Source organism: Hermetia illucens, chromosome 5 (assembly GCF_905115235.1).
Source record: "Hermetia illucens chromosome 5, iHerIll2.2.curated.20191125, whole genome shotgun sequence".
In the NCBI taxonomy this organism is placed as follows: Eukaryota; Metazoa; Arthropoda; class Insecta; order Diptera; family Stratiomyidae; genus Hermetia; species Hermetia illucens.
The window spans coordinates 54,676-67,860 of record NC_051853.1 but is presented as its reverse complement, the minus strand read 5'-3'; the positions used below and the strand labels follow the sequence as shown (position 1 = coordinate 67,860).

Here is a 13,185-nt window from a genome sequence, read left to right as displayed (position 1 = left end):
GGAAAAAAGGTCATGTTAGATATACAAATTCAACTTTGTTCTATATCTTTTATAATTTACCATCACGAATAACATCCAAATCTTCGCGTCCAAAAGAAATATCTTTCTCTGTTACTGCACAAGTGTGAAACTGCAAGGAATACAAAATTTCTCGAGTTCCTTGGAGGTAACCACAATCGCCATTCGTATGAGGTATTATCTGGTAGCACCTTATCATGATATCACCTCTCAATGGTAAATTCCCGATTTCAAACACAAATTGTCTGGTAGTCACAGGAATAATATGAATTTCTGTCAAATAGAAGCAGAGAAATATTAATTGACGTAATAAAAACTTGTTGTTTCTTTTTCGTTGGTGTGGGTATTTATTCTTGCAAATACCGATATTTCGGGAACCACTTGTTCCCTTCATCAGTGCAAACAAGTTGCACCATAAACTCAGGTACAGAAAAAATTTTTTTTCACAGTTGTGTTATTTATAATTGCTTCTCCCAATTATCCTTGAGTAGTATAATTAACTTCAACATATACTCACTGGAAGTATAGGCACATTGTAAGCCTTCATAAATTTTTATAAATGTAATCCATTCTGACGATTGCGCTGATAATCCTTTATCGTATTGAAACCACATTGGTGGTGTCTCTATAATAACACGTTTAAGAAGAATTGATGAGGAATTCATTCGAATCTTTCCGGATAACAGTCCAGCGAAGTATTTTAAATAACGTTTATGGGATGGTATCTTCAATGAGCCCACAAAATCCTCAAGAAACCTTTTCATCGAAAAAATATCCAAATCTAACCAATTTTTTTCGATTGTGCTTTGGACACAAGCATCATCATTCAAATGTCTATTTCGGCCTGCAGTGGTAGATGAACAAATATCCAAATATACTAAATAAGCTGATATTGCGATTCCTAGTCGTTGCCGATCTTCTCTATAAATAAAAACCAAGTTTATAAAATGTTTAGAAATAGTATGCATATCACACCATAAAAGATGAAAAAACCAAGGGAAGATGCATAACAAGAACCTAGTTAAGATCCGAAAAAGCTTAACGGTTGGAATGTTGTTCTTTACAATAACGCTATTCCGAGCTGCCGACTTACTTTCAAGGGTTAGTCCTTTCAATTTGATATCTAATTCTGGAACGGCTTGTTCATTATTCATTATAGCAAGGTTTCAACTAAATAAAAGTGCTGCTACTTTCAGCAGCTCAATTTTAGAAGGCATTATTTTTCACAGAAACTCTTTGAGAAAAATTAACATTTTTATATCGATGCTACTAAGTACACTACATTATCCGAAAGCATTTTATGGAGACCATATTAATTAAAATTATATTTATTATTATATATATTAATTTTTTCCTGAACTTACCGGTCTTGTAAGACTACAACCTTTTCCGGGTTACCCTCTAGCCATGAGTCAATGTGTTTACAAAGCTCACATATCCTTTCCAATGTGATTATCGGAATACATGATTCAAGATCGAAAATGCGATAATTCTGCAATTGAAAATTGAAATTTAAATCCAGTTCGTATTAATCAGGCCACTAAATACCTTTCCGTGTTTTTGATCTAACATTGATACCACATCCTTTTCAAATTTATTTCTCATTTCTCCATTCACATCCTCTTGAATCGGTGACCGATTCGGCAGAATAGAAGCCAAAATTCGTTGTGTAACATAATGTAGACGTAAATTATCAGAGGCTGAATTGCGTAATGTAAATGCCATTGGAAACTGCAAGGGAAACCAATATCTATAGTACTTTATATAAAGGCAATTATACTACCGATGTAATAAAACACGTTTATATTCAAAATTCTTCCTCTCATTTGAAAAATATCGGCGGAAAAGTATAAATATGTTAAACGGCATGTATTTCAGCACCAAAGTGAAGCAAACAATCAATTTTCAAAGAATCATCTGCAGATATTTTATTCAAAGCTTGTTTTGGGGATAAGTACATATCAACAGTGAAATCTCGAAGTAACGGTATAAACCTTTACTACGAAATATCTTGATTTTTGCGTTTAAAGTAGTTCAACTAACTCGAGCAATCCGCGACCGATTGAGGTACCGAACTGAATCTGCTAATTCTATACTCAAACGCTCCAACCTATCGTCCTGATATTGCAGAATAATATTAAGGTCATTTCTCTCAAAATGTTGAAACTAGAAAAAAAACATTAAACCGGTTTTTCTCAAGAAGAGCGCAATGAAGTTCAAGAATGGCTCAGTCCCAGTGAAAATATTAACAATAAAGTCTAAGACAACTCGACGAAAAGTGACAACAATATCAATAAATGCAATCTTGACAATACATCCTGGTATTGATGGTAATTCCATCTGCAAGGATTTCATTGCAACTACAACCATACCGATTCTTCAACTATCTTACATGGCTACATAGATATATATATCCACATATGAACCTAAATTGATATTCAACTTTCTGCAAGCAGCGGCGGGAGTACATGAATCTCCGCCGCTGCTTTCCATTTGCATATATGTATGTATGCATATGCGCCAAATATTTCCACATGTTTTTCGGTTACAAATACACTACTAACATTTAAATCGTTCATTGTGATTTAGATGAATTTCATAGAAAGACTCTATGTAATTTAATATATTTATGTGTTTGGAACTATCTGCTTTTGTTTAAAGTAATTTCATTATCAATATCAAAATTATATAATCATGAGCTCACCGACTGTGATTTCGGAACATTCTTACGTTGTCCAAATCCCACATCGTAATCGTTGTGTTTTTTCTGTAAGTAAAATATGAAAAATTAGACAGGAAGTAAATGAAAATTACAATACCTAAGTAATGGGAAAGAATAAAACACTGAAAATCATTTCTTTAGTAGAAGTCATAACCCTCGCTTCAGACAAGTAGGAAACAAGAAAAGACTACGATATCTTTAGATCAAAAACAGCAAGAAATATTAATATCAATGTTCATCATATTAAATTTACCCAAGAAGTTCGAATTTTCTAAATGCTAACAATGGTGGTCAATTAATCATTGGGATCGGCCAACAAGACACTGTTTCATTTAGATCTAGTTTGAGATCGTGTTGCATGAGGCGATCATTCCATTTTTGAACATGTTAATCGAGCTCAGCTTTGCTATTAGATGCCAAACATCATCTGCATAGTGCACTGTATAGGGCGCTGGACGTTGAGTGTCTCCAGTGACGATGTCCATAGCAAGAACAAACAGGAGTGATGAGAGGGTGCTTCCTTGATGAACACAGACAGAGACGCGAAGCGGTTTTGATATGCCCGCCCCACTACAAACTTTGCTTTTCGAGTCGTTGTAGAGCAGTTTAACCCAGCGCGCCAGTTCTACTGGCACTTGGTGTTGCCGCAGAACATACTATGAGTATGAGTGGTACAGAGTCAAACGCCTTCTCTACATTGCATTTCTGGATTATGCTAAAGAGGCTAGCACCACGTCAACAGTTTTTATTTTTTCATCTAAATTTTGCAAAATATAATAATATAATTTATTTGTTTATCATCAGATACATACGAATACCATACATACAAATGAAATAAAACTACGATTTTGTTATAAACTTTATTTTAGTAAACTCCGGAAATCGTGACATTGAACACATATATAGGATTAAAGTGAAACTAACTATAACTTATCATAAAATTCGTCTGTCGTAGAAAGTCTCAAAAGCCGCAATATATTATTCCTTCAAAATGCGGATATATGCTGAAAAGGTTTTCTGACCAGCATATGGAAACAAATCGAATATGCGAACATGAATGCAATCCAGTAGGTGATATATACATACAATGAAACAATAAAAATTGACAAATTAAAATTAGTCAGGTCTATGGTCTCGAGCGACGAGTGTTGGAGCTATCTTGAAACCAGATTTGTATAGCACTATAATTGATTCAGTAAACACCTTGAAAATATTGTTAGAGCTATGGTGTCGAGAGGCAAATGTTGGAACTATCTTGAAACCGGATTTCATAATGCTATAATTAAGTCAGTAAATACGATGAAGATATTGTTAGCTGCAAAAAATACTTAAACAAGCTGCAAACCGGAAGCTGTGAGAATCTTTCATTACACGGCGATTCCACTTGTACGTACCTGATAGGTCATAGTGCATATGAATTTAATATGTCAGACTATTCACCATGTTAATGAGATACTGCTATTCTATGCTACCTTAGTGTACAGTAAATTCACAGGAAATAGATAAATTTGATCTGTTGATTTGTTATCAAACTAAATAGCTAAATAAACTTTAAATGTTATACTTGATCATGCAAAAAAGAATTAAATTAATATTTGCATTTTTTTAATTGAATTTTCAAATCAACAAATTCCTCTGCCCCACTCTATATATACGAGCATTATATACAGATTTTATTTTATCTATGAAACTGATTAGAAGAATACAGTCATATCGAATCAAATTGTGTTTTCGATTTGGAAATATTTTTGTAAATGTGATTGCTGGCATTATACAATCGCCAAGGTCGCGACATCACAAATCAAAAGTATATATATTATGTATATACGTATATATTACTTTTTATCTACGAAACTTATAGTAGGAATTCAACGATATTCAACCAAATTCAAAACCGAAAGCTGTAAGTTTCAAATATGAAAGGGTTCGTGATATTTTTATGAAAGCTTTGTGTGAATATACTTTGTATATGTGCATAACAAGAAATAAGACTGTATTCAAATTTGCGATGTCACTTTTAAGATGAAAACTACAAATATGAAAGATGTCACGATTCTGTTGTGAAAAGTTGATATAAATATGCTTTGTATTGGATATTCTGGAGTCAAATGTAATTAGATGTTAGAACTCTGGAGAAAATTTCTCTCCCTCCCAAGAGCTCTGTGTAATCCAAAAGGCATCCGCCTCGAGTGCGACGATTGAAGAGGAATTTGCACATGGTCCCTGCTATGGCTAATTACAGTTGCGAGTGGACACAAATTGCTCCTCCAAGCGGCGGCAATTTTTACCGTCAATGCAGGCAAGCTTAGTGAAACCGTCGACCTTCACGGTGTCCCTGCGCACTTCTTTCTAGCAGGTCCTGCAGCTTCTTCTATTTCTACTTATTTACAAATCGTGGGAATCATTTTCACAATAAGTTGAAGACCAGAAAGATCGTTAACATTTTAAAGAAGGGCACGCGTCTTGATTCCAATAATTAGAAGGGTATTTGTGTGTTCCCTGATTCGCAAAGATAATACCGAAAATTTTATCGGCAGAGAACGACCATTTTTCACAGAAAAAAAGCCTATTTCAACTGACTTTTGCACAGAAATTAAAGGTGTGTAATTGACAATTTCAAATTTGTAAAAAATATTTGTTAGTTTGTAATATCTGCATTTTTTCCAACTACAAGATATACGTACATACTATATTACAGACGTAGATATTATGGTCAACCTAAAGAAACAGTTGGATTTCCTTCAAACTTGAACAAATTATGCCTCATATCATCCTTTTTACTAATGCCAAATTTTGTATTTGTAGCAAAACATCTATCTAGAATAAGTAATATACTATTATTAACTTCATTAACATGCAAATATGGATGTGTGTCGCAGTAAGAAATATTCTATTTTTGTAGAAGCACATTCATACGATATTTAGACACAAAGATACGTACCGCGATGGTCAATTCAACTGATCATATCATGGAATGCATGTTGAGATTCCTTATATCGAAATATTGAATAATCAGGCGACGCTTTAGAAAAAAAAATTGAGTGAATCCTTCAACAAGATAGGGTGTATTATCTTATCACCAAGGAAGCATTGTGAGGAAATTTTAAGAGAAAGTTGATATTCAAGTATTGGACTGATTCCCACATAACTTGGATTTGTATGGTCAAATGAAAAGCGTAGACGGAATATTAATGCTATAAGAAGTAAAATGAAACTATAGAAACAGTTAAAAGCATCTGGAAATCGATTCCTCTCAATACAAAATCTCACAGATTCGTACCTAGACATTTTATTTATCGTTTTTAACTACTTATACACATTTGTATTGAAATACATTTTTGTTGAAAGAATTGCAGAATATATTGAAATACCTTTAGTATTCAATTTAACCGCAGATGCGGACACCAAAAGAAACTTGTTTTCGCTCTGTTAATGAATCTCTTTAATATTCTTTACACTACATAAGGAGAAAAAAGGGGAATTTAGTAGAGAAAATTTGATGCATTTTCGACAGCAGAAAATGGCCACACAAACCAAACTCTTCTAACCTTTATGGCATTCATGCGCAAACAAAAAATGCTATATATGTATCGCAGTTGAGACTGTCAGCATATATTCGGGGCGAGTGTGCTAAGAAACAAACAAGTCGGGAAACCCGAAGCTGGGCGCTTCAGGTATGAAAGGTTTTGTTTGTTTCTTGTGTGAGTAAATTTGAGTGTAGAACTATCCCATTTGTACGTGGCCCGTTAAGAATATGCATTTAGCATGTCAGATTTAGTACTTCGAGTTGTAAATTTACACGTTAAGGCAACTTTGAGCTACTGTAACTTTGTTACTAATAGTATGATTTTGATCAAACTTGGAAATAATATGCTTCATATTATATTTTATACTACTACCGACTTTTATAACTCTGACATAAACTTAAGGGGGGTTTTACTCAATTTTCCCAAAAATACGGTAATATACTATTATTAACTTAATTTGAACAGATATCGATCTGGAGAGTATTTTGAGGCCTGGGTACTGTATAGAGGCAGCTTTATGATTTTTTGGTATATTTGGTGAAAAAAAAATTTGACACGCCCCTTTTACATGTATGGCGACCCCTCCTAAATCTCAACGTAGGAGGATATTACTCACTCCATGTATGGGGGTCCACAATTCCCACCATCTCACCAAATTTCGTATTAATCGGTATAGCCGTTTCTGCGAAACAAACAAAACCTTAAAAATGAAAATATAGTGCAGCCAAAAGTCACCTTACTTTCTAATTACACCTCGTATACCTCATTGTCAAGAAGACTATGCTTAGGCAACCCTTTGATTTTCACAGGAAAAGTGCAAGTGCCGACATTTTATGTTAAGTTTAAAGGGGGACTCCCCATACATGTGAAAGAGGAGTGCATTTTTTTCAACAGAAAATATGATTATGTGGGGTATCAAATGAAAGGGCTCAATTAATACTTTTAGCAGCTGATCCCATTTCTTATGTCGCGTTTAACAGGTACGACAAATCTGAAAAAAGAACACAGGGGTTTATCGGAACGAAATTTCGGCCTCAAATACATCCCATTGCAATATCTGCATAAATAAAGTGAATAGCCCCCCTTAAGCTCATGCTGGAAATACAAAATTTGGCATTGTTTCATATTTTTGAGAATGTATACTATATGAAAAATATAGTCTTCATTTTTGCAGATTTTTCCGTGAAAATTTTAAAAACATGCTTTATGGGGCGTCCCCTTTCTTCTCTCACATATAATCCAACGGAGGCCAAAGACACAGTAAAGTGAATAGTATCACATACTAAATACATAAGCATTATGGACTAAATGCAAATGGGGCAATTGTCCACTCAAATACCCTTACGTTGGAAATACACAAAACCTTTCATACCTAGAACGCAGAGCTTCTGACTTTCCACTTATTTACATCTGTTTTCAACAAACTTTTGAATTTTTGCTAGATAATGCTGAAGTCTCACCTTACAAAATACAAACAGAAGTAGACACACTAACTTCTATGTTGGATTAGTTAGTGGACAAATGAATTCCTAACTATGCACCAGTGGAACTATCGTGCACTTTAGGTTCCTGCCAGAAGAAAATACAAAACCTTGTAGATTTGGCTTGTTTAAGATATCAGTATATTTTACTTTTGCCCATATTTATTCCAATAAATTCGAAATATTCGTCCCATGCTAAGCCGGTAAACTTCACTATAGCAGCAAAATCCCCTCCATAGTCTCGTCGTCAGTCAAACTTTTTTTATCCGTGTTAAGTTTTCTAAAAACTATGCACAAATGAGCCCGTTTTTGTTTTACCAGCAAACATAATATTCACCTAAACGCTGTGAGATAAGTTGGGGTGCCATTGCGAACTCTAAACGTTTCTCCTGAATCGTTAATATACATGCATGTAATTCTGCCAAACGTCTCTTTCACTTAAATTATTTTTATATAAAACATGACAAATCACTTCTTTTCAATTAACTTAAATACTTCAGAAATCAACTTTCGAACCCCTGTTTTAGCATTTATAATTATTTTACAAATAATCAACCGTTCATCGCCTTGAGATAGTACTGTCTTCTCCAGGATCCCTTCGTCTTGCCACTTATTTATAATTTTCTCCGTCGAATGTATCCGCCCAGCAATTTAGAAACACATAATGGTCTCTTCTTTATGGCAAAACTGAACAGTAAATTCTCTCTCATGAAAATATGTTTACTTTCTGAGTTAATTTGTTGTTTATTTTTGGAGTTACCAAAAAATTACAAAATTCTCTCAATTCACAGTCATTGTGCAATCTAATTTAAAAAAAAATCACGAATTTCTAATGCACGCTTAATTTTGTATATATGAAACTTAGATATTATCTGATCTGCCACCAAATGGAGAAAAAATTAACTTAGTTTGTTTACATCCAACAAGATAAGATTTCTTTATGATTTTGTCAGTAACTGTATATGAATATAGATAAAGGCAAAACTGCTTAAAATGTATACCTTATCAAGGGTACTCGATAAACTGAAGGACTGCGAATTTACTCGAATCATGGCTCCACAACCTCCAACTTGAACACGAATAAGACTTCTATCGCACTGCTTTCAAAGGCCAGTGAAAACTTTGTTCAATTCTTTCTCCGACACTCGTAAACAAAGTAATTATGCGCGAGAAACTATCTACATACGTATGTTATTCGTTAGATCCGAAACTACAGAAAAATGCAGACATCACATACTTAACACTGTTTTATTCAAATAATCCACGTTAGTATATTATATTCGGCGGCACCTTAATTAGCAATTTAATTCTGCGTTGATTCAAACAAGTTATTCAAAGCATTTACTTTTTCAAACGGAGAGAGATCTCCCCTTCAAGCTCACAAACAAGCACATCTCGCTCACTGTTCGCAAAATTTTTTTTCACATTCAATTCGCGGTCAAAAGTTCGGAGTGGGCTACGTCATTTTTAAAAATAAGCCGGTGAACTGGTAGATTAGTACGGAACAGCTGAAGATTGTAAGTTACAGGCGATTGCCTTTTCGGTGCAAAATGAGAGCAAAGTTGATGAACGTTTCCCCTAAGCTATACCCGCCACTACGTTGCTATTAGAGGATTGTTGCTTCAATCAAAATAAATCGCAAAACGACACAACTACAAAATTATAAAGTTTAGTATGACCACGTACACGGCGTATAAGAGACTATCGAAACAACTTGAAAAGTTGGGGGCTTGGAGCAACTCGACATCAAACTTGGGGCTACACATCACTCCCAACGCTGTTCACGTTCATTTTCCACGGAAATTAACCGTAGGCCAAGAGGCTTGCTTATTGTGCGTCTTAAAAGCAATATTCCGTGAAAGCTATCCACGGTACGATTGAATGCGGTAAACAACGAACGAGGTAGTCGGGCCGTTTAGCAGTCCTATCAGCTTAAAAGAAGCGACTCAGAACTGAGGAAACTGCAAAAAGGCAAGCTATTGCGTACATATGTCTGAGACTAGAGCTGGAAATGGCATTGCTAGCGTTCCTGATGTGTTACAGAACGTCGTCCAGTTATACATGCATATGGAGTACATACACGTACAGTGATGTGGAGAAATAGATGTACTTACTGATGTTCACGTGATAATATCACGAATTTCTTCGATGCAATTTCTGCACAATTATAAAATTTGCTCATTCTGTCCACTTAGAGTTCCGACACACATTCATCGTTTTCGATTAGCAGAAATCAACAGAAGTTGCATTCGCTTAACGCCGATTACAGATAAGATATCTTGTTGGTTTCTGCGTACAGTGTTTCGGACTCTAGATATTTTATTTTTTAAGCCGCACTTGCAATAGATGCAGTTGTCCAATTGATGTACCTGGCAATAACCATGAACCAAGTCAGACATCGTAGAGTGCGGTTTTTTCTACATCTAAGCATAATAGAGGTAAAAATAACTATAATAATTTGGATCACCCAACAATGTACATCGTGTTAGACCAGTTGGTCTACAAAAAAACCACGTGTAAACAAGAATATAATGAAAACCATTTTTTAATCAGTGTTAGAAACTGTATCTTAACTCCACACCTCCACGCCAGAAGCGAACCGACCTCAATTTCCAAGTCCTTCAAGTCCAAATAACTTCACTCCTTTATTAAAATGAAATCAAAGTTATCCATGAATAAAATAACTACACTCATTAAAGTTACATATTCCATCCACTATTGAATGCACCAAGCTAGTTCTGCTAATATGGGCTTTTCACATAAATCCAATGTCTGTAATCCATAACGTTAAAAGAATTGTTCTCTTTTTTTCGTTTTCTACTGAACAGTTAGACTAAGATATACTAAACCAAATCAGTCATATCTTCCGTGTGCTGTTTACAGGCACCGACGGGTTACTTTACTAGTACTACGTGCAATAATTCCTATAAAATACATTTATGGCGTAAACATTTCTGTGAACTCTAATCGTTGGAAAAAAAACCGGAGATGATAGTCTGAATATGTTAATCAAATAAAGCAAATACACTCTATTTAGCAGGACTGAAACAGGCAAAGAAGCTTCAACCTGTTTTCATTGCCATTCATACCAAAATCGATATATTATCTGCTGATTTTTCATTGGTAATACACATATACTTATATAAATTGCTCCCCATTCATGTGAAAGGGAAGGCGATGTAAATTTTTTTTCACAGAATATGATCACGTAGAGTATCAAATAAAAGGGTTCGATTAATACCGATTACCATGTGCCCCCCGTTATATGTAAAGGGACTCACAGACCACACGTTCTCAGCATATTTACGTTCGGGACAATTGGTTTAGTAGTTTCCGAGTAAATCAGGTGTCACAGACAGACAGACTTCAAATCGATTCTAACAAGGTTTTGTTTCACACAAAATCTTAAAAGGGTCATTACAGCAAAATGTATGAATGTATATAGCTTTCATCCAAACTTTCCGTCATTGTTGCCTTTCTTAATAATAATAAGAATTGTATTGGACTTTTCGGAACTGTTGCTTGCTTTGTGCTGCATGCAAATTAACTTCTCCTCATCCGAATCAAACTTACGACTAAGATAAATGGCGATCCAGATCAACACGAGCCAACACCCCACTATCAAACCGAACAAAGGGTAAAAATAAGAAGAGAACTTTATTTAATTAGAAATTGGAATAAGTTGTAATTCGAGATCTAAACTTTTTAGGCATCATTATTTTTCTCTATATTTTTCGGTTGGCTGGGCTTTGTAGCCTAGCGTAAAACAATTCCATTCATTATATATCTAGCATTTCACATGTCCTGCAATCGAATCCGAATCGAAGATATTATAGAGGGCGTTTCGAAACTACTGGGTATGTCATGTATTAAGTATTTTTTTTTTTGTTGATTTCTTAACTCTTTAGCTCACACAGGCATTTTAAAAAACCATGTCTTTACACCACTAAAATTATAACAACTTAAAAACTACAGGAGTAAGTTGTAAGGAGGAAAAACGGGTAGGATAGCAAGATGATAGGATCCATGATAAAAAAGAAAGCGCAACAAACACCAAAGAAGCGTACATCCTTTCTTAACGAAAAATGTGATGAACCGTGCATAGGCCGTTATGGGTAAGTAGTCGATTTGTAGATAACAAACAAATTAAAACTAAAAGTTGTTTCGGAAAACACTCATCGGGACCATCCATAGTTCCAATATTCTCAATAAATTTCCTGCCAATGCGTACAACCGTTTCTAAATAAATTTTTTGGAGGAGTAATTTTTATTTTGTTATGATTTATTACTTCTTAAGCAAATGAACTTTTCATCGACTGCAGCTCAAGCGAAACACGTTTTATATCTCTATACACATTTGAATCCTGTTAGTGACCATTGCTTTAGTCGACAAAATTCATTCCGAGAGAGCTTCTACAATGCAATGCAGAAAAAAATTATAAAATTCTGAGCGGCCTATGTAAATTTATAATATTAACTTTTACTGGTCATATTTAACGAAAGAAGTGCGTTTTCAACAGCTCCTTTATTCTGGAGATAGTACCCGGGGCTAATACAAAAGGATCCATGATTATACGTATGAGTTAAACATTTTTTTTATTTGATTTTGACATTCTCATTGAAAGCTGGATTGTATGTTCAGAATTAAGCAGAAACCACCAAGTTTAAGAATAATTACAAAGATTCACTGGAGATGAAAAATAAGTTGAAATGAATGTTCATGGTTTTTTTACACTCAATATATAAATTAAGAAAGGAACTAGGTATTGTTCCTTATACTGTAAATATTTTTATTTTCCTTCCGCATACAATTGTTTCGGGGACCATGTGCTTCCTTCATCAGTGCTAGTACCTAGGTTGCTAACCAAAAGTAAAGGCAAACATTGATATTAACTGTTCGGGACCCCCGTTAAATGAAAAGAGTGACAATGGCAAACCGAAACGTGAAGACGTCTCAATTTTCATCACAATGGATCTTCGTGTTTTCGATTAAATGAATTGTGATCTATCGACCAACTGATACCTAAGCGATTTTGATAAAAAAAAATGAAAAAATAAAACTCAAAAGCATCAACAGCACAATATATACTTTATGTATATAGTAACAAATTTGAAAGTTTAGAATGATCAAAATTGAAAAATGAAATTTTAATATACAACTGTGACCTCATTTAAACATTCCAAGAATTCCGAAAACTACATCTCATACGAAATCAACCATCAGCCATCTTGGGATAATTATCGCAGCATCATAAATAAAATTATATAGTTGTTTTCAACAAGTATTTGCAGTCAGTTTTCCAGTTTCTAACAGCTGTCTTATGTTTTCACATTGTGTATAAGTGAGCATTTTAGCAAAGTAATCCAAAAATCTTTCGTAATTAGTTTGTTTAAATATCTCATCTCCAACATACGGCATCTAATGGTTCATTTTTTA

The 13,185-nt window shown here is 34.4% G+C and overlaps 1 protein-coding gene across 14 annotated transcripts in view; it reads right to left on the bottom strand.

Moving 5' to 3' along the window:
* LOC119658310 (tensin) overlaps positions 1-13,185 on the bottom strand; it is a 62,257-nt gene that overhangs the window by 24,948 nt on the left and 24,124 nt on the right. For 12 of the 14 annotated variants that reach the window (XM_038065619.1, XM_038065623.1, XM_038065625.1 and 9 more), the window contains 5 exons: positions 2,723-2,785; positions 1,567-1,749; positions 1,383-1,510; positions 536-939; positions 61-291 (listed from right to left, as the gene is read on the bottom strand). In XM_038065619.1, coding sequence (XP_037921547.1) covers positions 61-291; positions 536-939; positions 1,383-1,510; positions 1,567-1,749; positions 2,723-2,785 — 1,009 coding nt within the window. Of the gene's footprint in view, positions 1-60; positions 292-535; positions 940-1,382; positions 1,511-1,566; positions 1,750-2,722; positions 2,786-8,749; positions 9,604-13,185 lie in introns of those variants that run through there. The other 2 variants (XM_038065632.1, XM_038065631.1) reach the window with 2 other exon arrangements.